Genomic DNA, 25,586 nt, shown 5'->3' on the forward strand with positions numbered 1-25,586 from the left:
TACTTAACGCCGCAAGAATGTCTATAAAAATAAGTCTTGAACTTGTCAGATAGACGTCAGACAACACACAGAGCGTTCTGTTCTGTTGGTTGAACAGCCATAAAATATTGCAATACAATGTTATTTATTGATATACGTAGGTTTACGCATTTAAGGCAACGGATTTTTCATGTAGTACGGTTGTTGTTGTCGTTGGCTCGAATGGTACCCATATAAGTTTTAATGTTCAGGATATTTTAACGGCCTAACTGTTTAGCTAATGTTTTATCAAACGGTTTGAATAAATTGTGTTATATTATTAATTGGTCATTGTTTATCTTTTTTTCAGATTTCCTGTATCGGCATAATGTGACTTTCGATAACGTAACGACAGAAGTGGAGATCTTAGATACATCAAAGTGTGCGGTGAGTAAATATATAATTTTAGTTTATTTGGAAGAGAAAAATGTCAATTCCTAAAAATAAATGTAATTTCTTATCCTCTTAAGAAATGTTCTATTATATATTTTTTTAATAATAATATACTTATTAAAAATCTTGAATTTTAGAATAGAGGTAATGTTTCTAACAATATATCTGCCTATACTTTCTATATGAATAAGTTGAAAACAGTTCAGGAGTAGATTGTTTTTTTTTAATAAGGGGGGTTTTCTTTAAAAAAATGATTTGCTATTTCTATTAACATTTTATTCTTTTTTCAAAAAAAGTTCACACAAAAGTGTTAGCATTTGGTGTGGTTTTATTATTAAGCATAACACGTCTTTGAAGTAGATTGATTATTTAGGTACTTCATATACAACATAACGTGTAAGAACCTCACAAATTATTCGCATTCATTTACACCATATTATTATGGTAGATGATAATATAATTTATTAGAAGAAAGCAATGCAACGTTAAACACAAAAGTTGCAAATGCTGAATAGGTGGGTTAAGCTTTTAAACAGCTTATTTTGTTTAGTTCTTTTTCCTCTTTTCTGTGGAATAAATACAAATAAGCTCTAAGCGTGAGTCGGGCAACGGCCTAGCTACGTCGAAACACCGGTTCCCATTAAAACACCGAAGTTAAGCGACGTAAGGCGATACTAGTGGATGGACGGGTGACCGGTTCGAAACTGTGTATCGTGCTGTTGTCCAAAAAAAAAGGCAAAAGTGTAAAATCTATTGACACACACTGCTCATTCACGCCGGTTCGAGGCCGGATGAGATCGGATGAGATCGGATATCTCGCGAGTAAGAGTCGATTTTGACACTTGCCAAGTCGGTAGGCCATTGACCATGATATGGCCAAGGATCGCGGTTCGGATTCCGCGTAAACAAAGTAGGCCCCATCCAGATTAGCCCTGACAGCAAAAAGGAGACGTTAACTGAAATCTTTACTTTTTACTTTTAAGCGTGAGTCACGTGAGTAGTTAAGTGAAATATTTTCATTTTTTTGTACAGGGTGGCGCCTCTCATACGCCGCCGAGGCTCCAAGGAGAACGACAGTTTGTATTGAAATGAAATTTTGTGAGCATATGTAGGTTAATTCAGGGCACTATTTAAAAATATAGAGAGTTCTACATGGTGTCCCCAAAAAAAGTTACATATCAAAGTTGTGTTTTTTGTAATGGAACACCCTATATATTAATTGATTTTCGGATTCTAGGAGAAAAATAAAGGTGAGTTTTATAAGAGAAGTATATGACTAAAATGTAAGGTTTTTGACATATTTAACATTTTCTAGAAATAAAGAACAATTTTTAAATTACAATAAAAGCTACCTAAATTCGAATTTACCCGGTGTAGCCTAATATGTAGTTAAACTAACTATTCTACTTTAAATCAAATTAAAACTTGATCCAAAAAGTTATACAGGGTGAGACAAAATTAATATTGAACATTGGTCACCTTTAAAAGCATGTTACTCTCTTATTTTAAATGGAACACCCAGTATATTATTCCGATATTTAATGGAGAATTCCTGTCTCTTCACAATACTATTAAGGTTGCCTACCCCTCAAACAAAGATTTTCCTAGATATTTTCATTTACATGATTTGATCTGAGTAGATCTTTATTATTTGATAAAACCTAGGTGGCTGTGATATGTCTGACGTTACTTCAACATAGCTGTCTAATTAGTTCAACTTTAATAACTAGTTATAATTTGTTGTCAGTTATAACAAAAAAAAAATTCTCAGGAATTTGCCGAAAATGCAAACTTATCCTACATCAGAGAGAATTGATATGATTCTATTAGTTGGTGAATGCAGTGTGCATTCACCAATTAATAGAATAGTTAAATGCTCCTGATTTTATCTAGTCTGGGTTTTTTTATGGGGATATGTTAAAGACAGTGTTTAAAAAACTCGACCAACTAGTGTCGACAGCATGAGATAAATTATTGTAGCTGCTTTTTCAGGTAGAACTTCACATATGCCTTTTAAAATGAAAAGATTCTTTTGAAAAGACAATCATTTTATGCAGTTAACAGGAAAGGAAGCATTTTGAGCATTTGATTTCATCCAGCTAATTTTTGTCGCATAATTATAGGTTTATATAGAGTTTTAATTCTTTAATAATTAAAATATGTTTTAAACGTGTATTTTTTTATTACCCTTGAGTATTTTACTCCACAATCTTTAATTTTTGTTAACAACCACACAGACATTTTTGTTAACAACCACACTGTTAACACAGCCACCTAGATTTTTTCAAATAATAAAGATTTACTGATGCAAAATCATAAAAATTAAAATATCTGGGAAAATCTTTGTCTGAGGGGTAGGCAACCTTAATAATATTTTGAAGATATATAAATTCCCCATTGAACACCGGAAAAATATACCGGGTGTTCCATTTAAAATAAAGGAGTAACTTGCTTTTAAAAGTACTAATGTTCCATATTAATTTTGTCTCACCCTGTATAACTTTTCGGGTTAAATTTCAATTTGGTTTAACACACACAGTGGTTACTGTAATTAAATATCAGGCTATACAAGGTCAACTAAAATTTAGGTAGCTGTTATCGAAATTTAAAATTTAGTATTTATTTTCACAAAATGTGAAATATGTCAAAATCCTTAGATTTTAGGTATATGCTTCTTTAATAAAACTCATCTTTATTTTTTTCCTAGAATCCGAAAATCAATTAATATATAGGGTGTTCCATTAGAAAAAACAAAACTTTGATGTGTAACTTTTTTTGGGGACACCCTGTATAATATACATATAATATATAATATAAGTATAATATACTATATATTTTTATAAAATGCTTTCAGTTAACCTACATACGCTGCAAAAATTTCATTTCGATATAAACTACCGTTCTCCTTGGAGCTTCCGCGGCGTATGAGAGGCGCCACCCTGTATATATGTATGCATTTGAGTAGATTCTACTAATAATAGGTAATCATTTTATAGCTCTTAATCATCAAAATCGATAAAAATCAACTAAATAAAATGTTAAATATGTAAGTTCCAGGGTGGGTTAAGATACACATTTAAAATTATTCTTGAGTATATATTTAAAAAATATGCATTTAAAAAGGTAAACGACCCAATTAACGCCATATTAAAGTTTGACCCGCCGTAGTCTCTTAAAGTCTCTTAATAATGTCAATTTTGATAATAATTTTAAGCATATTAGAAAACAAGGTTAGTTAATTTTTGGTTTGTTTTCTCTAAGAGTTTTAATTGGTGAAAAACATATATTTTTGATTGTAATTGGCGCTATTAAGAACGTCTTGTCCCAAATAACGCCAGTTTTAATTTCGATGAAGAAAAAACACCAGAAGGCTATAAAAGTTTTGTTTATTACTCATCTCAAAAATTCAATAACACGAGTTAGTAAACTAACATACATATTCAAAATAAACAAATAAAAAGTTATCCCCTTTACATAGTCCTACCCATTCCTCGTGAATGTAACGATTGCATACAAGACAAAGATGCGTGTCGAGGGCATTATCTTGATAAATAAAGATAAATCAACTTTCTTGGATATTTTTTTTTAATTCCTATAGTTCCTAACAACGCCAGTGGAAGATTTTTCACTGGCGTTATTAGATGCATATGATTTAAAAACATCTGTTATTGATTGGGGATAAGAGTCCCCTGTTTTCATTATAACTATTATATAGTAATGATGCGAACTTACAAGAGGGTAACTTCATGTCACTAAGCGAATTTTAAAGGTTATTAAATAGAGACAATCTTACATTGAAAACCGCACTTTTCGCGTTATTCTTACTGCAAAATAATGCAACAAACGTAGCGGCATCTCTTGAGTAAAAAGAAAAGATTTATATGTCTGGTTATTTTCTCTGCCACTGACAGCCACTGACCTTACATCTATTTAAATGCACTGTTTTTTTATTTTATTTTTATAATTTGCGTAAATTTATATACCGTATGATCTAAAAAATGGCGTCCAGTTGACTTGGAAATGGTGATCGGTTGACATTATCCATATAAGTTTACAAAAACCTTTTTACTTTTTTTCAAAACCTAAGTTACCGAGTCATCTCTAACGCACAGGTTAGAGATGACTTGGTAATTCAGGTGTTTCTTCTAACGTATCAGTAAAAGAAACGTATTTTCTTCTTGCCTTTAAAGAAAAAATATTTTTTGCTTAAATCTTGAGAACCATTGGATAATTTCTGGGTTTTCTTTCTTGTAAATTTAAGCTACTATCTATGCTGCCATATTATTAAGAGAATATTATATGTTTTAACTAAAAATTTAAAAAAATCCAAAAAAATTTTCTAAACATTTCAAATTTTCATTTTTTTTCGCAAAAAAAAACATGACAGATGTATTTCTGGGGTCGAAATATGCTACCACTAAAACTATTTGCACTATCAGGGTGTTTAAAATCATTCTGGGTATATGAACCGATATTCGACTATTTAAAAAAAGATTTAAAATTAAAAAACGCAGAACAAATTAGACTATAGAGGGTGCACACTGCTTACAAAACACTTTTATTCAGCATGGCGTATACGTAATTTCCATTTAGTTTGTTCTTGTATTCATATTTTTAATACTCTTTCGCTATAACATCGCAGTTGCCATGACAAAAAGTAATATCTATCAAACTCTTAAGCTTGCTTAAGTCTCTTAAGTAGTAAATAGAGTTACAATAAGTATGAGAGATATTTAATCTCCCAACAGTGACACAGTTGTTCTCTGTCATTTTAATTCCCAGGTAATGTGAATTTTCTGTCGTTTTTAGTTGTTGTCTGTCTAAATGTTCCCTGGCCTGTTGGACAGGCTTTATTTTCAATTGACATTTGTACAAAAAACATCCTAAACCTGAAATATATTGGCGATCTGTTAGATGAATGTTGCCTAGAAAGTTTTTTTTAGCCCTATTAAAGAAAAACTGTATGGATTTGTAAACTCCCCTATTTGTTAATCGTCTAGTTCTACACATGACCAAATATACCTACGGCTACAACCACGTCGTCAACTAAGTGAACGATACCCATGTCATCTAGTTACTGCGAAAAGGGAAGTAAAAAAAGGCCAGTCGTGCCTGATATATGAAAAATGAGGCAGGATGTTATTCAAAATAGGAATTGGAGGTTAGGCCGTACTTGTCCGAGACCGTGTCCCGTTGAACCGCGCGATTTTATCTCCGGGCTGCCTTACATGTGCCCCCGATATAATTATGTAAATAGTTCGGTAAACTATTCAATGGAAATCGTTCTCTCAAATCAATTTTGCGCAACGTTATGTGGATAAGGAGATTTTCGGAATAAATGAAAAAATTTTCTTATACAGGGTGATTGGGATTGGACATTTATTTTTATTTTTAAAATGTAATGCTATTCGCCTATTTGGGCTCATCGTAAAATGATATCAATTTTTCGTTCAATAAAAATGTTTTTATCGGTGGACTGTTGGAATATAGGTTTAATATGTGTTTTAACAGTAACTTGTAGACACAATCATCTTGCAACATCTTGTAACATTCCGGAATTTAGCTATGAACACAGGATGGTAGGATCTCAGAATGTATAGCTATTCTGAGCTCCTACCATTCTATGTCTGTGCTCACTTGCGTAGCTACACAAGTGGTAGAGGTAAGGAGATTCATCTTTGCGTATAGAAAAGTGGCCACCAAAGAAGGTATAATTAAGATGACGCTACTAACATGTAGTAAAAGAAATTGCCAAAAAATATTATAAAGTGGGAAATTGGGAAATAATTAAAAAGAGATAGATAAATATGGAACTTGTGATAGCACTCTGTTTCGACTAACTTCAGTCACTTTATTATCTTGTTTTAAGTGTTCACTGTTACAATAAAAATAAAAATACCACCTATCATAGTTTCGGCATAAAATAATTCAGCTACCGTTACAGACACCATAGACAAAGATCAATATCTACATGCATATTTATGGGAGAATTGTCAGCTCAGGAACACAGAAATACCCTCAAAAGGCAAATTCCAATCCCCCAACTCCCAGGGAATGACATATCAAAAATGTATAACTTTGAGGAGCACCTCAATGTAGTAACTATTGAGCAACAAAAAGAATTGGAAGAGAGAAAGCGTTTGCTCAGCAACCAAAGTTCAAAGACTATACCACAATATGGTATACTGATGGTTCCAAAACCAAAGCAGGAACAGGGATAGGAGCATTTGGGTCGAAAACGAAATACTCCAAACCAATGGGCACTTACCCCAGCATTCTGCAGGCATAAGTCTACGCTATCAAAAGATGCGTACAACTTATCTTAGATAGGGACTATCGGAAACAAAAAATAGCCATCTTATTCGATAGTCAAGTAGCCTTAAGAGTGATCAATTTAGTAACAACCATCAATTCGAAGTTAGTTATAGAATGCCTACAGAAACTGAACAAATTAGGCAATGAAAATAAAGTCCTCCTACTCTGGGTGCCAGCTCATGAAGGGATAGATAATAAATAAGCAAACGATCTAGCTAGAAAAGGAGCGAACACTCCACTAAGTGGACCAGAACCGTTCTGTTTCTCAAGTGGAACCCACTTAAGGCAGACCTCAAGAACTTGAAAGGCTCCATCCTGGAATGGGAATCCTCCAACTCTTTAAGACACTCAAAGAAATTTGACCAATCTCTTTGGCCATCCCTAAGCAGAGCTGGTATTCCTAACAAAATTGTAAGAGTCATAAAGGCGCTCTATTGTGAGGCTTAATGTGCAGTCTTGCATAAGGATCAGTGGACTGAATCCATCAACATTTGGAATGGGCTGAGGCAGGATTGCGTCCTGTCTCCATTTCTTTTTATTATCCCCATAGATGAATATTCTAATTCTAAAGAGAACAATTTCCAAGAATCATCGTGGAATATAGTGAAATCCCTTTAGCATGTTAGAAGTTGTCAGTTATGCAGATGACGTCTGTTTCCTTTCTCATAATCACACGGGTATGGCATCAAAACTACTTGACGTGTCAAACAATGAAGCTCGAGTTGTAGCTCTTAAGGTCAATATTAAAAAAACTAAATCGATAAGAGTTTGTACCAACAATGTCGCTCCCTTTATCATTGGAACAACACCTATAGAGGAGGTAAATAATTCTGCTTACTTGGGTAGTATAATCTCAACCAACGGAGGCACAAATCACGATAATAGTAATAGAATAAACAAGGCCAGAATAACATTTGAAATGCTCAACAATATTTGGAGATCTAGACAGTACCCACTCTCAACTTACTCAACTTAAGATTTTCAATTCGAATGTCAAATCAGTATTGCTGTATGGTGCAGAGACCTGGAAAATTACATCGCCATTAATTAACAACCTCCAAGTTTTCATAAACCGGTGTCTGCGGAAAATTGTAGGAATATTCTAGTCAAATACTGTCAGAAATTAGGATTTATGGAGCTTAACCAACCGGAGGCAGGTGTATAACTAGATCAAACTAAGGAAATGGAAGTGGATTGGGCACACTTTAAGGCGAAGCAGCAACAGTATCGCTGGAAAAGCTATTGAGTATAATCCACAAGGCAGTACGAGAGGACGCTGGAGAGCGTTTATTGAAGCCCTGTACTCCGCGTAGGTAGAGGACAAAATGAAAATTAAATGAATGAAGAAATTTGAAAAATCAAAGATTTTCTTTAATTTAAGTAATAACTTTAACAGAACACTGTCTTCTCAATGAATACCTTAGTAGATTAAAGCTAAAAATGGGGAAACATCAGAATACTTTATCACTGAGTGCGCCGAGGCGACAGTCATTCATGCCATAAACTTTGATACGACTGATATCGGGGATGGAGAACTAACTTCTGTAAAATTGTCTCAGATACTGGCTTTTGTCAGAGCCCTGAGACTGGATGGGTTATAACTCAAGAAATGGGGACACAATTCTATAAAGTCATGGTGATTAACTTCCCCTCTCCTATAGAGAGTGAAGAAACTGAAAAGAAGCTGAGAACCAACGGCGAATGCAGATTCTGTGGGGAAAATGGGGAAACACCAGAACACCTTATCATTGAGTGCGCCGAGACGACGACCATTCGTGCCATGAACTTTGGTACGGCTGATGTCGAGGATGGAGGGCTGGCCTCTGTGGAGCCGTCTCAGATACTGGCTTTTGTTAAAGCCTTGAGACTGTATGATGAGTTATAACTCGTTATAACGCAAGAAAGGGGAACAAACAATAGATCTGTAAGGTCGCGGTGATTAACTCCCCTCCTAAACCTAAACATACAGGGTGAGTCTTAAATAAGTTCAAATATTTTCAGGACTGGTATATCTTGATAAAAGAAACATATTTTCTCTTTACCATTTTTCAAATAAGTCCAAAATAACCGAGTTATTTAAGTTTGAAAATATTAAAAAAAGATTGATTTTTTTGGGAAAATTTTGAGTGCCACCGGCTTTTTTCTGTATTTGCATCCCTTTTAGTGCCGTAACCATAGAGTAAAGGTATAAGGCCCTGATATTACTTAGTATAACCCCTGGTATTAATCAGGGATTAAGAAATTATACCGTGGGAAAATTTGCGGTGAACAGGCAGTTCTAAAAAGTTTTCAAAAAATATACAGGGAAATTTAAAAGAAAATGCACGATTTTTAACATCTTTTTTTGCGAAAAAAAACTCATAGACGTGTTTCTGGGGTCGAAATATACCACCCCTGAAAATATTTGCACTTATATTAAGACTCCGGTGCCCGGTGGCGTAGAGGTACAGGCTCTCGCCTACCAATGTGAAGGTAGTGGGTTCGAATCCCACACCCGGCATTTCATCAGCCGACTATTTTTATTAAAATAAAAATAGTTCGGGTACCTAGGTCGACTCAGCCTTAAATGAGTACTTGGGATTCACAATTCTGAGGTAATAATAGGCGGTTGAAGCGTAGTGCTAGCCACATTATCTCCCTTGAATACCGAACGGCTCTAGTCTGGCAAGCTGTACCTTGCTACTCCCAAGGCATTAAACGCTATATACGGGAGCTATTATTATTATTATTTATATTAAGACTCACCCTGTATAAACTAAATCTAAATCTAACATGCATATTTTCTATGAGGGTAGTAGATATATAATATATTTATAGTTTATAAAAAACCGTAGTGTCAACCTTAGATTAACAATAAAAGCACAGCAACGTTTCTGTGCCACTTATTTATTTTGTCAAACCGGAATGCTGTTCGCCCATTGGGACTCAACATCGTAAAGTGTCTCCTTGCAGAGGACATAACCCACTTCGGGCGGCCATAATTTTTGTGGAACAATGAAGCGGTACACGAAAGAACCACCATCGTCTATTATAGTAATTTAGCAACTGGTTCGACTAATTTGATTACACGCTTGCCATTAAGGTATTTAATAAAAAATAAGAGATACATGTCTGGCGGCTACTCTGTACTGTTAGCCGATTTGTTTGCTTCCTAATCGGTACAAAGAGCCAATAACGAGCCGGCATACGCGCTATTACGACGTATCAGAGCCGCTGTTCAAATTTCATTATTAAGCCGCATTGATTATCCGTTACGGCTTGTTGAGTGTAACATTAAATATTATACTAATACGAGGTACAGTTATGGACAAGAGGTAAGAAGGATCATTCTTTGCGTATCTATAAAGGTGCTTTTGATATTTTAAATAGAGATATCTTCGTAAATCCTATTCATGAGCTATTTACGCAAACATAATATTTTACAATATGTATAACCCCAGACAAATAATACAATATGAGAAATTATCGCTCTCATTTTATATGTAAATTTATATGGGAAATGTCATCGATCGCCATTTCCTAGCCAACTGGACGCCGTTTTTTTCTCGTATTGATCGTATATCGATATCGTATTCGATCATACGGTATAAATATACAAACCTTATGTACTATCAAAAACTACGGTACACAAAATATCCCAGCAAACCAGATGTAAAAAATATACTAGGTTGACATTTAAGTACTGATTAAGAAAGTTTATTAATGAAGATGACAATACATATGAACTTCACAAGCTACCTATGACTATTATATAGGGTGGGTCTTAAAGTTGATTACAAATATTCTTCTTTTGGCCAGGTGTCCTGCCCATTGCCACTTGAGGGATTTGATTCTGTGGATGACATATGTTCTTCTTCTTCTTCAAGTACCGTCTCCTAACGGAGGTTGGCAATCATCATGACTGTTTTGATTTTATTTGCGGCTGCTCTATATAATCCATTCGACGTCATTCCACACCATTCTCTGAGGTTCTTCAGCCAGGATGTTCGTCTTCTGCCCCGACTACGTCCTCCTTGGATTTTTCCTTTCTTAATATTCTGTAGCAATTGGTATTTAGGACCTCTTATAACATGTGCAAAATATTCTAATTTTTCCTCTTAAGGGTTTTATGTACTTCTTCTTCCTTTCTCATACGGAGTAACACCTCGATATTTGTAACTCTATCGACCCAAGAAATCCGTAAGATGCGGACGATAACACCTCTTTTCGAAAACCACCAGTTTGTTAATTTCGGCTCTTTGAAGGGACATGGCATTTATTACCTGGGTCTTTGTCGTACCACTCTATTCTTTTGCGGTCTCTCTTGGTTATTCCCAGTATATTTCGTTCCATTGAGCGTTGTGCGACCTGCAGTTTCCTTATAATGTCCGTTTTATAATGTCCAGGTTTCGCATGAATAGGTCATGACTGGTAGTACACATTAGTCAAATGTTTTCTTTTTTAGATTGTGTCATTCTAGATTTGAATATGATTGAGTTTCTTCCATAAGTACTCCATCTTCTGTTGATTTCTGGCAGTAGAGATCCCGCGCTGTGTATTAGTTCTTAGAGACCTACTTTATTGCTGGCTGTACGTATATAGTTCGTTTTAATTTGTGCTTAGTAGTAGTTCTTCTGAACCATTGACAATTAGGACTATGTCATCAGCGAATCTTAGATGGTTAAGACATTCTCCATCTATTTTTAATCCTTTGTTGTCCAGTCCTGTTGACGGAAGATTTCTTCTAGTGTTGCTGTAAACAACTTTGTGGATATTGCGTTTCCCTGTCATACTCCTTTGCTAGTTGGGAACTCTGGGGTTGTTTTATTTATTTGCTCTTTCTTTGGCTTCTTTGTATATATTGGCGAGAGTTTCTATATAAGACCTGTCAATACCTTCTTTCGTTAAGGCTTCTATTATTGCCTTAGGATATAACGAGTGGAAGGCCTTCTCAAAGTCTACGAGAAAGGCTATGGCTAGTGAAATTTCGTATTCTTTTGTTCGGCTGATAGTTTTGCTCATGATCAATCGCGCTGTAGCTAGGCCTGTTCCAAAAACCGGAACATCGTTTTAACACCGGTGTCGGGCTGACACCGGTGGCCAAATATAGACTATCCGGTGTTCCGGTGTCGACAAACCGACACCGGTGTTGGCACCGACACCGGTGTTCATTTCGATACCGATTCATCTACAATACCGGTGTTCATCTACAATACCGGTGTTCATCTTCACACTGTGTTGGTCTGGACACCGGTGTTCATCTCGATACCGGTTTTGACTACGACAACGGTTTTGATATTGACACCGGTGTATGGTAAACGGGTTAAAAAAGAAATAGTGATAATTAATAAGTTCAAAATAAACTTGATGATAATAATGTCGTATCGGTGCTGATTTTTATGGTTTATTAAAGAGCACCGACTTTAACTTAAAGCTTTCAAATTTAAATATAATTTTTCTGTCAGACTAATCACTAAAATAAAGTAGAAGCGTCAGATAAACAACTATAAAGTAAAAAATTGTTTAATCAAAAACAAATAGAAAACAAAACAAAACATAAACAAAAATTCGTAGCTGTAAAATAAACTAAAAAATATTACATTAAAAAACTAAAAAAACAAACAAACGGCACCATCGACATCGACGATCGACACCGACACCCGTGTTCATCGCGATACCGGTGTTGAGATAAACACCGGTATCGAGGTAAACACCGGTGTTGAGATAAACACCGGTGTCAAGATAAACACCGGTGTTGTAGATGAACACCGGTGTCGGTGTTGACACCGGTACACCGACTGAAACACCGGTGGTCATCAACACCTAACACCGTGCACCGGTATTCAAATCTCAACACCGAACAGGTCTAGCTGTAGCCGTTTCTAAAGTCTGCTTGTTCTCTGTTCTAAAGTCTGTTGCTGTATTATTATTTTTGTGAATATCTTGTATGTGTCTGGTCTATAGTTTCTGATGTCTTCTTTGCTGGCCTTACTTATGAATTAGAATTATGTTGGCTCTATTCCAGTCTTACGGTATATGTTTCTCCCTAGACAGCTGGTGTATACTGGGTACGTCTCAAAAGTGGCTCACCCCTATAACTTTTTTATTTTTCCAGATGAAAAAACGATATTTGGTATGTTAGTATATGACATAAATTAGGATTGATTGACATATTCAATTGTTTTTGGTCACTTCCTATTTCACCGGAAATGACTACAACTTTTGATTTTTAAATGGCACCCTCGGTATTTTTTTACTTTATTCGATAGAAAATGACATTCCGAATAGAATGACTTATCATATGTCAACTTTTGACATTCTCGCTTAATAAAAAAATATATTTTAAAGTTCAATCTAGAGCGCCATGGCTATGTTAAAAACACTAATTCTTCATCAATGAGCCTTGGAAAAATAGATTTGATCGTCTAATGTTTTTAATGTCTTGTCCTGGCCAGTTAGAAAATGCACAAATCGTATTTTAATCATATCTCAATTTTTTCAAATGGAATCAAATGGAACGAGGGTGGCTCATTAGCATATTTGGAAAAGGCATTTTTTTACGAATAATTTGTTACCACACACTTGGTATTTCAAGTCAAATTTTCGTTACGAACCGCAAATTATAATTTCAAATAAACCATTATATGCGAAAATGTCAAAACAGAGTGACATTTTCTTTCAAATAAAGTAAAAAATACCGGGGGTGCCATTTAAAAATCAAAAGTTGTAGTCATTTCCGGGGAAACCGGAAGTGACCGAAAACAATAGAATATGTCAATCAATCCTCATTTATGTCATATACTAACATACCAAATCCCGTTTTTTAACAAAAAAAAAATAAAAAAGTTATGGGAGTGAGCCACTTTTGAGACGCACCCGTATATTTGCAAGGATTTTTCAAGTTCTTTTCTAGTTTCTCTATTTACCGGCGTACTAGTATTTCCAGCCGTTATTCCATAGTACCCTAAATAAATATTGTATAATTAATTATATATAATATTTTTATTCGAGAGATCCCATTGTAGAACACTGCGCATATCTCCTATCTAGATACTTTAGTTCTGGGACATCCTGTATACTGAATTGATCACACTACCCACGAACCCCGTTAATATTTCACTTTTCTTCTTACAATTCATCTGTCTCTCTTTTGGCGGCACTATCTCTGTGATATTTCTTTGCGTGCATTCACGAAAACGACATTTGCAACTTTCTACGTATTTACTAATCTGTTTAAAAGGCCCGAGATATATTGAGCTAATCGCCGAATGTGATGTGACGTGAAAAATGGACCGCGACAGAAGAAGACAGAGCATACAAATCACAGCTCGTTAGAATGAACGAAACGATTAGCTTTAAGCTAAGAATCATAATTTGTTATGCGCTAAAGGTCGTGGCTTTTGGATGGTCGCATTAACTCGAAATGGATATAGTGATTATATTAATATCTGTCATAATTATGTCAATTGAATTACCTCGAATATGGTTCAGTTTATATTTTAAAATATCGCCCTTTAGAAATGTATTTCTCATGATAAGAAATGAAAGTGGAGTGCTACCTAGCATTTGTTAGCATACCAAAAAACTGTCTTTAAGAGTCCATTTCACTAGTCCGAAAAAGTAGCAAAATAAGCGTTCAGCATTTAACGTTTTACGTAAAACTGGCTAGGTATTTTTACATAAATGAAGAAGGAAATTAATACTATATCCATATTGTAGCACATTTTTAGACAACTTCTTTATTTTTAAGATTTTGATGGACAAACATCAACAAAATATTTCTTATGTTTGGACTAAATTTTCTCGAAAATAAATACATAATTTAAAATTCTTTTACAACACGGAGATAGATTGAAGTTTTGTGATTACAGTGATATATAATTTATATGGTTTTGTAACAAATTGCTCGCTATTTTATGGCAAATGCTGAAACTATGCAAACCTTAATCAAGTCTTATCAATGCACGTCTCTTTGGAATTTTGGATGGGGCTTAACACGACAGGATCGGGCTAAGCCTTAGACAGATTTCTGAAATATAATATACATATATTTCTTTTGGGCCACACACCCACTTTACCCGACCCCTGAGAGCCACCCGAACAGTACAGGGTGTCCCATTTTGGTTGAAATGATACGGTATCTCCGTTATTAGTGAGGATAGAAGGGTGCGGTTTGCACAAACCTGTCCCACTTTTTTGTCAAACGGAAGATGCCGTAAACAAAATTTTGATAGCCCTCTTCGTTTCGGAGCTACAGGGTCTTTTTGAAAATGTTGATATTTGGGACACACCCTGTATCTCTGTTATTGTTAAAGCTGTCGTTAAAGCTATTGTTGTAGAACTTTATGCGTAGAATACAGTGGCGTAGTCTGTTGTTCTACGAAAAGAATATTTTTAAAGATATCAACTAAAGTTATGTTTTCTTTAACGGAACACCCTGTATATTTATAAATTATATGATCTGGTTTGCCATAAGCTTTTCAAAAATATATATCACTCTATATTTATTTTCACTATTTACTGTAATATTTAAAAGTTTTTATTAAAAGATCATATTTATTACTAGGCCATGATTGATAATAAAAGAAACTAAAGAATTATTAAAAGTATACTGCTATCTGTCTCTTGTTTTATTTTGGGAGCCGCTAATAAATTCTTTATATATTAAGGAAACTTAACTCTCTACCGCTATTTGTAAATCTTGGAAACTATCGTACCGGAAATTTTAGATATTCCTTTAGCTAATTTACGTGAAATATACTTTCAGCAAGATGGGATACATTCCCCCTCATAACTATGAAAATATTAGAATTTTGTTAAATTATTATTTTTCAAATCAATAAATTGGAACCAATGAACACATATGATGGCTTCCCCGATTCCCGGATTTCTCCGTTCACGATTTCTGATTTTGGGGATTTTTGAAATACGAAATATATCGTGGACACTGCAACAATGTCGAACACCTGAAAAATGCTTTAAAGATTCAAGCTTTTATATATTTGCAAACCTATCCCGTTATAAAAAAAAGGAAAATAAATTCACAGATTCAGTGGTAACAGTTATTTCAAAAGTAAAATATATCAATATCCCAAATAAAATTTTAATATGTTATTTTTTATGTTTATAATGACTTTTAGTAAATACCATTTTATTTTTTTGTTATTTATCACGGCCTACTAATAAGAAAATTATATATTTTAAATATTGCAGTAAATAATGAAAATAAATATAGAGTGATATATATTTTTGAGAAGCTCATAGCAAGACATATCATATGATTTATAAATATACAGGGTGTTCTAATCGAAAAAACATAACTTTGGTTCATATTTTAAAAAATATTTTTTTGGTAGAAAAACAGACTACGCCAGTGTATTCTACGTAAAAAGTTCCACAATAAGCGGTTTTCACCTTCTCGATACCTTTAAAAATAACAGAGTAAACAGAGATACAAGGGGTGCCCCAAATTGCAAAATTTTCGAAAAGACCCTGTAGCTCAGAAACGAAGAGGGCTATGAAAATTTTGTTTGCAGCATCTCCCGTTTGACAAAAAAGCGGGACAGGTTTGTGCAAACCGCACCCTTCTATCTTCACTAATAACGGAGATACCCTATGATTTCAACTAAAATGGGACACCCTGTACAGCGTAATAGATTCTTAATATGTTGTTTTCAGTTTTTTTGTACTTCTTTTTAAATGGTATGTTTTATTTTATTATATTTAATATTTATCAATATCATTTGTGTGGAATTGATAGACAATGATTGGATAGAATTGGATAGAATAAATTATTTTCTGGAACTGACATTGTTTTTAATTTTTAAATTTTACTCAAATTTTGGGCTAGATGTATCTATCGCTGACCGTCATCAAATGTGAACGAACATAAATCCAAAAACAACTGAGCTAATTCCATAGAGCAATCCCTTCACCGCGACGAAGTGAAGTGTATATAGTCAAGTGTTATAATTATTGTCCACTTTGGACGCCAGCACTGTTACGTAACGTAGTCTGGATTCGATGTGTTGACATTACCGTCGTAATATGAAATGGAATCAATAGGTAGTTGGATTCCTTCCTCTTCGTCTGCCCTTTCTGGATGTTCTTGTCAGTGGAAAAGGTTATTTTATTACCACTTGTAAATATAGGGTGAGTTTTCTACGATGTTCTCTATGGGTATCTCGAAAACTATACTGGAGATAGAGAATTGGTTAAATGAGGAGAGAATTATTGCAGTTTTGTCAAAAATATGCGCCTTCTGGATTTTTGAAAAAGTCTTATTATGGCTTACTAGATATTTCGAAAAAAAAACAAATTTCGGCTATTTTAAAAATGCTCCCTAATTCTATTATAATCTATTTTAGACAAAAAGTTTTCGGATAAAAGTTGTAGATAATCGGATCCTTAATGAGATTATGTTCTCCGTTTTTTTTAAGCTTGTCATATTTATTTGACATTGACACAAACATATGGTTTTTAAATGGAAGCCATAGTTGGCCATGACTATGGACGCTAAAAGGAGGAGTTGAATCGAATACAAACATTTTGGGCCCAGATTTCTGAATGATCTATATATATATAAATGAAGTTCGTAAATCGCCGTTAGGAACGCATGTGTTTCTACCGATGATAGAAGTACACAGCTTCTTATGGCAAGAATAACAATTTTGTTATAAATTATAGAGTCCGGTTAATATTTGGGCATATTTTTACCATATTTAGCTTTTAGAGGCGTGCTTTTTTTTAATTGAGCAATGTGAGTGGCTAAAATTCTGAATACAAAACCTAAAATTGGAGTTTGAAAAGGTTATAACAGATGCCGGTTGGGCAATAGAGAAAGAGGGATATATTCCCTATTATAGATTCGAGATCAGGTCTAAGGAGAGACCAAGTTAAAGAGGTGGAGAAAATGGCGACAGATCCTCCAGCCTGCACCTCACGGGTACTTCAGCCGGAGGCAAGCTCCTCGACTGTGAAGGGCACGGAGGACTAAACCCCAACCGTGAAAGGGTGTATACCCTCGTAGGAGGTACAGGCCCAGTCCTCGGATAATGAACATCTGTTGTCAGAGAAGGATGGGAGATACCCTGTCCCCCCTACAACAGGAAGATCCCAATGTATGCTGAGTTATAGACTGTATGATGAGCTATGAACTCAAGAATGGGGGACACAATAGATTTTTAATGTCTCAGTAATCCCCCCCCCCCTCTTACTTATTCTATACATATAAAAAATGTTTAACATTTCTTTCATTATAAGAGTGTGCGTCATAATGGAAGTCATGTTGGAACCACTCTATTGATGCGCGAGTCTCTAAATTTAACTTTTCTAATATGTCTTGAAAACCGTTCTCTAAAAAGCTAACCTCAACGTATCCTCGAAAATGTATGGTCCAAGCAATCAAAATAGGAATAGTTAAGACATAATCTCAAAAAACACACATCAAGCAACCAAAATAGACAAACAATATAATATTAAAAGTCTTTTTATGTCTCAGAATAAGAAGGGCACATTCCTAGAATTCACCGGTTGGTACACCGTGCGACCGGTGTCAAAAACCTATTTACTCCATGTAAATTTTCGCGACGATGCGATGCAAGACCAATACCAAGACCCTTTTCATCTTCGTTTTGCATCTGCTCTTCTTCATCACTGATCTTTATTAAAGCCTTTGTGACTCAACCACAAATACCACTCACAAGATCTAATACGTGCCATAAAAAACGATCATTCGTTTTATAATATTCGATACTTGATGCATCATTTGCACATAATCCTCCAGTATTTTATGAAATTCATTAACTACCCTTTTATGTACATTCTTAAGACCACGTTAAAATTATTTTAATGCCCATAAAGTGTATACATCAAAAATAACCGAAGTATAAAACACCGCATAGGCCAGCATTAAATTTAACGATTTCTAAATATTTTGCTTCTAATATTTTTATTGAACATATCGCCATAAAGCTTACAGATAATAATTTCGCGAATCTTATTTATAGGTGATATTAAGCATGTTAATGTCTAGAAATAAATTATTAGAATGAAGAAAAGTAGGAGAATGTTAGTATTCACTTTTCGTTGCTTAAAATTGCTTACGGACACGCATCGGATTTGAATCGCATTCATCTAAAATGTTACATGATAACCCTTTTACAGAATAGATATTTATTAATATGTCTCGATTGTTATACTACAAGGAATGAAATAGCAGAGAACTTATAACTGTTTCTTAAGATAGTTGAGACCGTTATATATTAGCAAAATATGATGATTTCGTAAGTACTAAAGTATATCTTTGTACACTGAAAAACATTACAGGGGTTAATTCAACCACGAAAAATGGTTACTTAAAAAATTGTCTAATTTAATAAAATTAATCTTCTAAAATGATTATCTTAAACTAACTCTTCATACATACATTACGTTAGACAATAATTATACCGGGTTTTGCATCGTCGTTGGGAACATAGGAAATCCCATGCAAAATTTGAACTGTCCAGATATTGGCTCCCCTATGGATTTTATAGCGAAGTCGTAAATAGACTTTTTAAAGGTCTACATTTGTGTGTGGTAAACACACATGCCAAATTTGAACAATTTTGGACAAGCCGATTTTAGGTAATCTTAAAAACAGGTAACAATAAAAAAACAGTCAAAAACTGACATACCTTAGGTTTACAAACTATGATTTTGTCATTGTTAAAAGTAATTTTAATAAAATTTTAATATTTTGGGAAAATTAACCGAAACATGACAGATACACTGTCTAATCTATTTCCCGCGTATTTTATCATGTTCACTTTTTCTTTATGTGTATAACAATAAATTATTACTAGTATTGAATATTATAATTTTATTAAAATTAAGTTACGTTTGAAAATGACGCTGACAACTTAAGGAATGTCGGTTTTTGACTGGTGTTTGATTGTTACCTATTCAGTTTTAATTTAAAAATCGATAAGTTTTTCTCAAATTACCTAAAATCGGCTTGTCCAAAATTGTTCAAATTTGGCATGTGTGTTTACCACACAAATGTAGACCTTTAAAAAGTCTATTTACCACTTCGCTATAAAATCCATAGGGGAGCCAATATCTGGATAGTTCAAATTTTGCATGGGATTTCCTATGTTCCCAACGACGATGCAACACGCGGTATACATATAGGTTATAGTACAACAATACATTCTTATAGAGCCGATGGGCCGACTATTTGATTGCGAGGGCGGCTCCATATATTTGTAACAAATATGCAACTAATTAGTCGGCCGACGTTGAAAAATGTTGACGAATAAAATTACATAAATGAGGGGTTCAGAAGTGAACTGGATCAACATGTTTAATTTATGTCAATGATGACAGATATTGATAATTTCGATTTCAAATATCTCGAGAACTATTACTCGTAGCGATTTTTATTAAGAGATCTTTTTTACGTTAAAAACGTCGTAAATGTAGGTATATTTTTTTACTAAGTAGTTTTATACAGGTACGGACGAAAAGTTATTACTCTTCAAACCAGTTAAAAATATGTAGGTGGCGCCCTCTACAAGTAGGAGTCATATTGACATCAAAATCGAATTTCTCATATCAAAAAACTCCCAGACACCAAATTTCATCCAAATATTGATGTTACTTCAGAAATTATTTAGAAAAAATCGAAATAAAAATGAAACTTCTACACCCTGTATCTCTGAAACTAAGCATTTTAGGACATACATTTATAAGAAGTTTTTTACTTATTTTTATCTGCAGAATATGCTGCTGAGGTTTCCGGAATACAGTTCGGACCACCCTGTATAGGCGGGATAAAAGGAAGATCTTTCATGTGTTGCCTTTTAGAGTGTGTTACTTTACGTATATTTAAAATGATATAATATTTTCTTCCCCCTGCAATCTTATTCAGATCAACAACACGTTAGATATCTAAGTATTTGTAAGAAAAACAGGCCTAACTTATTGATGTAATAATAATAAAAATAATTATAAATCAAACTATATACTTTCAGAATCGATAGAATCAGACCTTTCAGATGGCTGATAATCCGATTCACTTGGTGCAAATGGTTCAGGCTGTGTTACATTGTCATTCACTTAATTCACATAAAAAAACATTTTTTAGCTCTAAATTTTAGCACGTGTGTTAATATCGCGCACAGCGCTAAATTTTATAGACTTGATCCAGTTCACTTCTGAAAGGAATCAATAGAATATTCAGAAACCAAACAGAAACATGATGTAGCTGATTAGTGCGTGAACTATGACTTGATTCATTTCTCTATTGCAAAAAACAATATTTTATAAACGTATAAAGACGGATAGACTAGGAAACTGAACTTGATCCATTTTAATTCTGACCACTCCAAATGTAAACATATTAACAAATGTACGATGCCAATGCCAGAAAGGCCTCTTGTTTAATTTACAAACTTATTTCTTCAATTTTCAAAGATCATGTTCTATGGTAAGATATTTGTATAGTTTTCAGTGTTAACGCCTGTGGTGTCAGGACTACATCTTCATCTCTTCCTTCACTTTCATCCTTATGCTCCAGTTCTTTAAGTCCTTCTTCAGTGAGTTCAACAGTATGCGATTCACGGTCATTACTAAATTAGATATTTCATTAATTTGAACTCTGACACCAGGCACATGCGCGTGGGCCAATTTCTGGCTATTACATATGTGGCCAATATCCAAGTTGGACAAAAGAAACTGGACAACTAGTTGATTTTCTCTCGTACTAAGAAGTTAATAGAACCGTGTATAAATGAACGGCAAGTCACAGGTATCAAATGTACAAACGCAACAGGAGATAATGACAATATATAATAAATATAAATTTCTTCAGTGCTTAGTTCTAAAGTAATAATTAATTAAATTATCAAATTGACTTGTTTATAAAGATATAGATATTTTTCATATTAATGTCCACTGGTACTGACATAAAAAACTTGTTAAGGAAAAATGCAGAAGACGAATCAGACTCTTTAAGTGCGCGTAGGTGTCCAATGTCTAGAGCTTTCTATTTTTTACCACACCTCATATAAATAAATACATACGTATTATTAAAATTCGGTTTCACATTATTTACCAGTAGCAGTTTTTAAAGATATTTATATTGCTCTTCGACTGAAAGGCGTTTTATAGTGCCAATATGTACAGGGTGGGTTAAATTCGACGCTTTTAAATGGAAACACCCTTTTCTATAGCAGCTAGACGAAAACTAATATCAGTGTCTGGAGCTCAATTTTCATCAAAAACATGATGGTGAAAACCGCACATCAATATCTGTTACCGTTTCGGAGTTACAGGGGTGTTTTTCAAAATGTGCATTTTAACAAATCGCGGCAACTTTTTTGCTATGGAAAATTTTGTATTTCTATGAAAACATTTCCAAAGCACCTTTTTACGTAGAATTTAATGGTTTAAGTATAATTTTTTAAAATTAATAATTTAAGAGTTATCAACAGAAAAAATGATTTTTATTTGGCACACCCTCTATATTTTTTAATTAACTGAAAAATTTAAAATTACCTTTCAAAAATATAGCACACTTGATATTTTGCTATAATCCCCTTCGAAATACAGAATTTTTAAAAGTTCGTCACTTTTAACTGGTAGGCTTTGGACCCCTTATTGATGATATGCCCTTAATGGAAATCAAAAACATATTTTTCCAGCAAGACGAGGCACCGCCTCAGAACGCTGAAGTTATGAACAAATTTTTGCAGCCAATTTCAAGAATAATTGAAGAGCTAACCAAGATCCCAGCCGTTGGCCGTCGAGGCCGCCTGACTTAGTGCCCATGGATCTAATCCTATGGATATATTTGCGGAAGAATAAAGGTTCCATATTCTTCCGTATAATCTAGACAAGAATTAGAAATACTTAGCAGTTATGAGAGGGTATCTTTCACCCCCACTGAGTTAATGAATTCCGCGAGAAATGTTCAGAAACGGCCACGTCTGTCCATAACAGAAACACCTGCAGCAAAATCTCATGTCTTGGTTTCCTATTTATTTTTATTGTTATCAGATATAGTTTAAATGTGTTGATGTTGGTTAAATATATTTTAAATTGTTATAAAATTCTGCATCTCTCATAGCAAATATTATTTTCGTTTTAATTGATGCTAGAATTTTTTTGCATTGCAGCCGGTGCCATTCAAAGCCTACTTATTTAAAGCGGGCGAATTTTTGTATACTCTATATCTCCAAGATCAATCGAACAAAATATCAAGTGTGTTATATTTTTGAAAAGGTAATTTTAAATTATTTTCAATAAATTAAAGATATACAGGGTGTTTTATATAAAAAATTAAATTTTCTGTTGATAATTCTTAAATTATTAATTTTAAAAAAATTATACTGAAACCATTAAATTCTACGTAAAAAGGTGCTTTGGAAATGTTTTCATAAAAATACAAAATTTTCCATAGCAAAAAAGTTACAGCGATTTGTTAAAAATGCATATTTTTGAAAAACATCCCGTAACTCCGAAACGGTACCAGATATCTCATTATCAAAGCTCATTATCTGTGGCATTCCACAGATTTCCTTTCAAATGAATTTTTACCAATCCAGTGACATGTTACTCCAATAAAGCTGCGGTTTTTAGTAGACCATGAGTCCGCAGTTGTACAGACGAACTCACATGTTTTTAAAACTGACCTAATATTGGATTCCTTCTCATTATAGTTTTTTTGAGCTTTTTAACAAATGTCTTTCTTCACATAATATTTACATTAAAATCTGGGAAAAGGTTCTTGAAACTTTCATTTTCAATAATATTTATAGGAGACAGGGTATCTGCAACAAATCTTATTAACTTGGTATCAAACTGTGATTGGTTAACATTTTTTGCTCGAGGATTAACAATTTCTAATATTTTTTGATTGTACAAGTTTCCTGAACCATATGTCGTTTTTCGTTGGTAAATCTGGACGTTTGGCTTTATGTTAAATACACATGTTGAAGCGTTTTTCCTAAAACTAACGGTTCTTCAAATAAAAAATATTTTAATATTAAAGGGATGATTTCAGTGAGTCAATCAAGCATTTTTTATATTAGTATAGATTACTAAAATAAAACTTAATAGGAAAATACATGAATCTTACACAATGCACCCACTTAACTAAAAAATTAACTTACCTTTTCATATACCTATGTACCTTGTCTGGTATCACACACAAATTATAACAGGTATTAAAATTTATAATAAAATACCTAGAATGGCGATACTACACACGTAATATCTAATCGTGATCCTTAAGCGACCTGTCTGGTATCACGATTTGGCGAATATCAAATACCAATTTAACCCGATTGTCGGCATCGCAAATTGAGAACCGTCCGCAACCCCCGCGAACCTGTTTTAACAAGCTTAAGTTGCGTAAAGCGTAACGCAATATTCATAAACAAAATCAAACAGGATTCGAATACCGGGATTCGAATACAGGATTTGAATACTGTAATTCAAAAACGGTATTCAGAATCCAAAATACTGATTACTGACGAAAACAGTATTCAGTTGAATATCAAATACCAAATACACAAATGTATTCGAATAGTATTCGAATACCAGTCAAAAGTATTCTGAATAGGATTCAGAATACCGAGTATTCGAATACTACCCAAGTCTGATTACTGTTATATCTAAAGCTTCATTCAGAACCTCGAAATTAGTGGTTTTAATTAGCGTAGAAGTTTGTTCCTCTAATTTCAATGTAAGCATTCAGAACGTCAAAATTAGTGGTAGAAGTTTTCAATTAGTGGAAAATGTTAACAAACTTTTAACTTTTAACAAAATGACATTCCTCGCAAATTTTGAAGTATAATTAGTGGAAAAGTTAAAAGTTTGGTAAAGTTTTTCCACTAATTGAAAAATTCTACCACTAATTTTAACGTTCTGATAACATTCAGAAATTAAAAATTAGAGGAACAAACTTCTACGCTAAATTAGTGATAGTCATTTTCAATTAGTAGAAAAAGTTAACAAATTTTTAACTTTTCCTTGTTGATCTTTCTTTAAAGAGGAAATTGCAAGTACTCAAAATTGTATGCTTTGCCAAAAATTCATAAACCGGACAAGTCTATGCGCCCAATTGTTTCGGCTGTAGGTTCTCCGACTTATAATTTGGCAAAATGGTTATCAAGGGAGTTCGAAAATTTACCTGATCATGAACCTTCTTTCGCAGTTAAAAATAATATTGAATTCATTAACAAAATTAAAGATATAACATTGCATGAAGGTGAAATTTTAGTCTCCTTTGATATATCTTCGTTGTTCCTAAGTGTTCCAATTCCACATACTTTAGGCTACTTGAAGGATTTACTGAACGCAAATGGTCTCGACAACAAAACTGTGACTGAATATATTGAGCTTACATCGTTATGTATGAAACAAAATTGTTTTCAATTTAATAACAACTTTTTTGAACAGCGGGAAGGTACAGCAATGGGTAATCCATTGTCTCCATTTTTGGCTAATTTATTCATGAGCAGGTTTGAAGTGGAGGCTAGGAATCAGTTTGAGTATTTTCCAAGAGTATGGTTTAGGTATGTGGATGATATTTTTGCTGTTTTTGACACACATTCAGACACCATAGATAATTTCCTTTCTAAGTTAAATAATCGTTTTCCTTCCATTAAATTTACACATGAAATTGAGAACAACGACAGATTAATATTTCTAGATGTATTAGTTATTAGAAATGCTAATAATTGCCTGGAATTTGATATCTATAGGAAAAATACGACCACACGCAGATATATGCCTAATGAATCACATCATAGTGTGGAACATAAAATGGCTAGTTTAAATTTCTTAGTTCATAGATTACTTAGTTTCCCACTTTCCAACGAAAGATATGAAAT

At 33.8% G+C, this 25,586-nt stretch overlaps 1 protein-coding gene across 1 annotated transcript in view; it reads left to right on the forward strand.

The window, feature by feature from the left end:
- Positions 1 to 25,586, forward strand: part of LOC115880875 (ras-related and estrogen-regulated growth inhibitor-like) — a 404,377-nt gene that overhangs the window by 249,669 nt on the left and 129,122 nt on the right. The window contains exon 3 of the mRNA XM_030898199.1: positions 329 to 405. Within this exon, the coding sequence (XP_030754059.1) occupies positions 329 to 405 (77 nt within the window). The remainder of the gene's footprint in view (positions 1 to 328; positions 406 to 25,586) is intronic.

Source organism: Sitophilus oryzae, unplaced genomic scaffold (assembly GCF_002938485.1).
Source record: "Sitophilus oryzae breed Bouriz unplaced genomic scaffold, Soryzae_2.0 scaffold_165_pilon_pilon, whole genome shotgun sequence".
NCBI lineage: Eukaryota > Metazoa > Arthropoda > Insecta > Coleoptera > Curculionidae > Sitophilus > Sitophilus oryzae.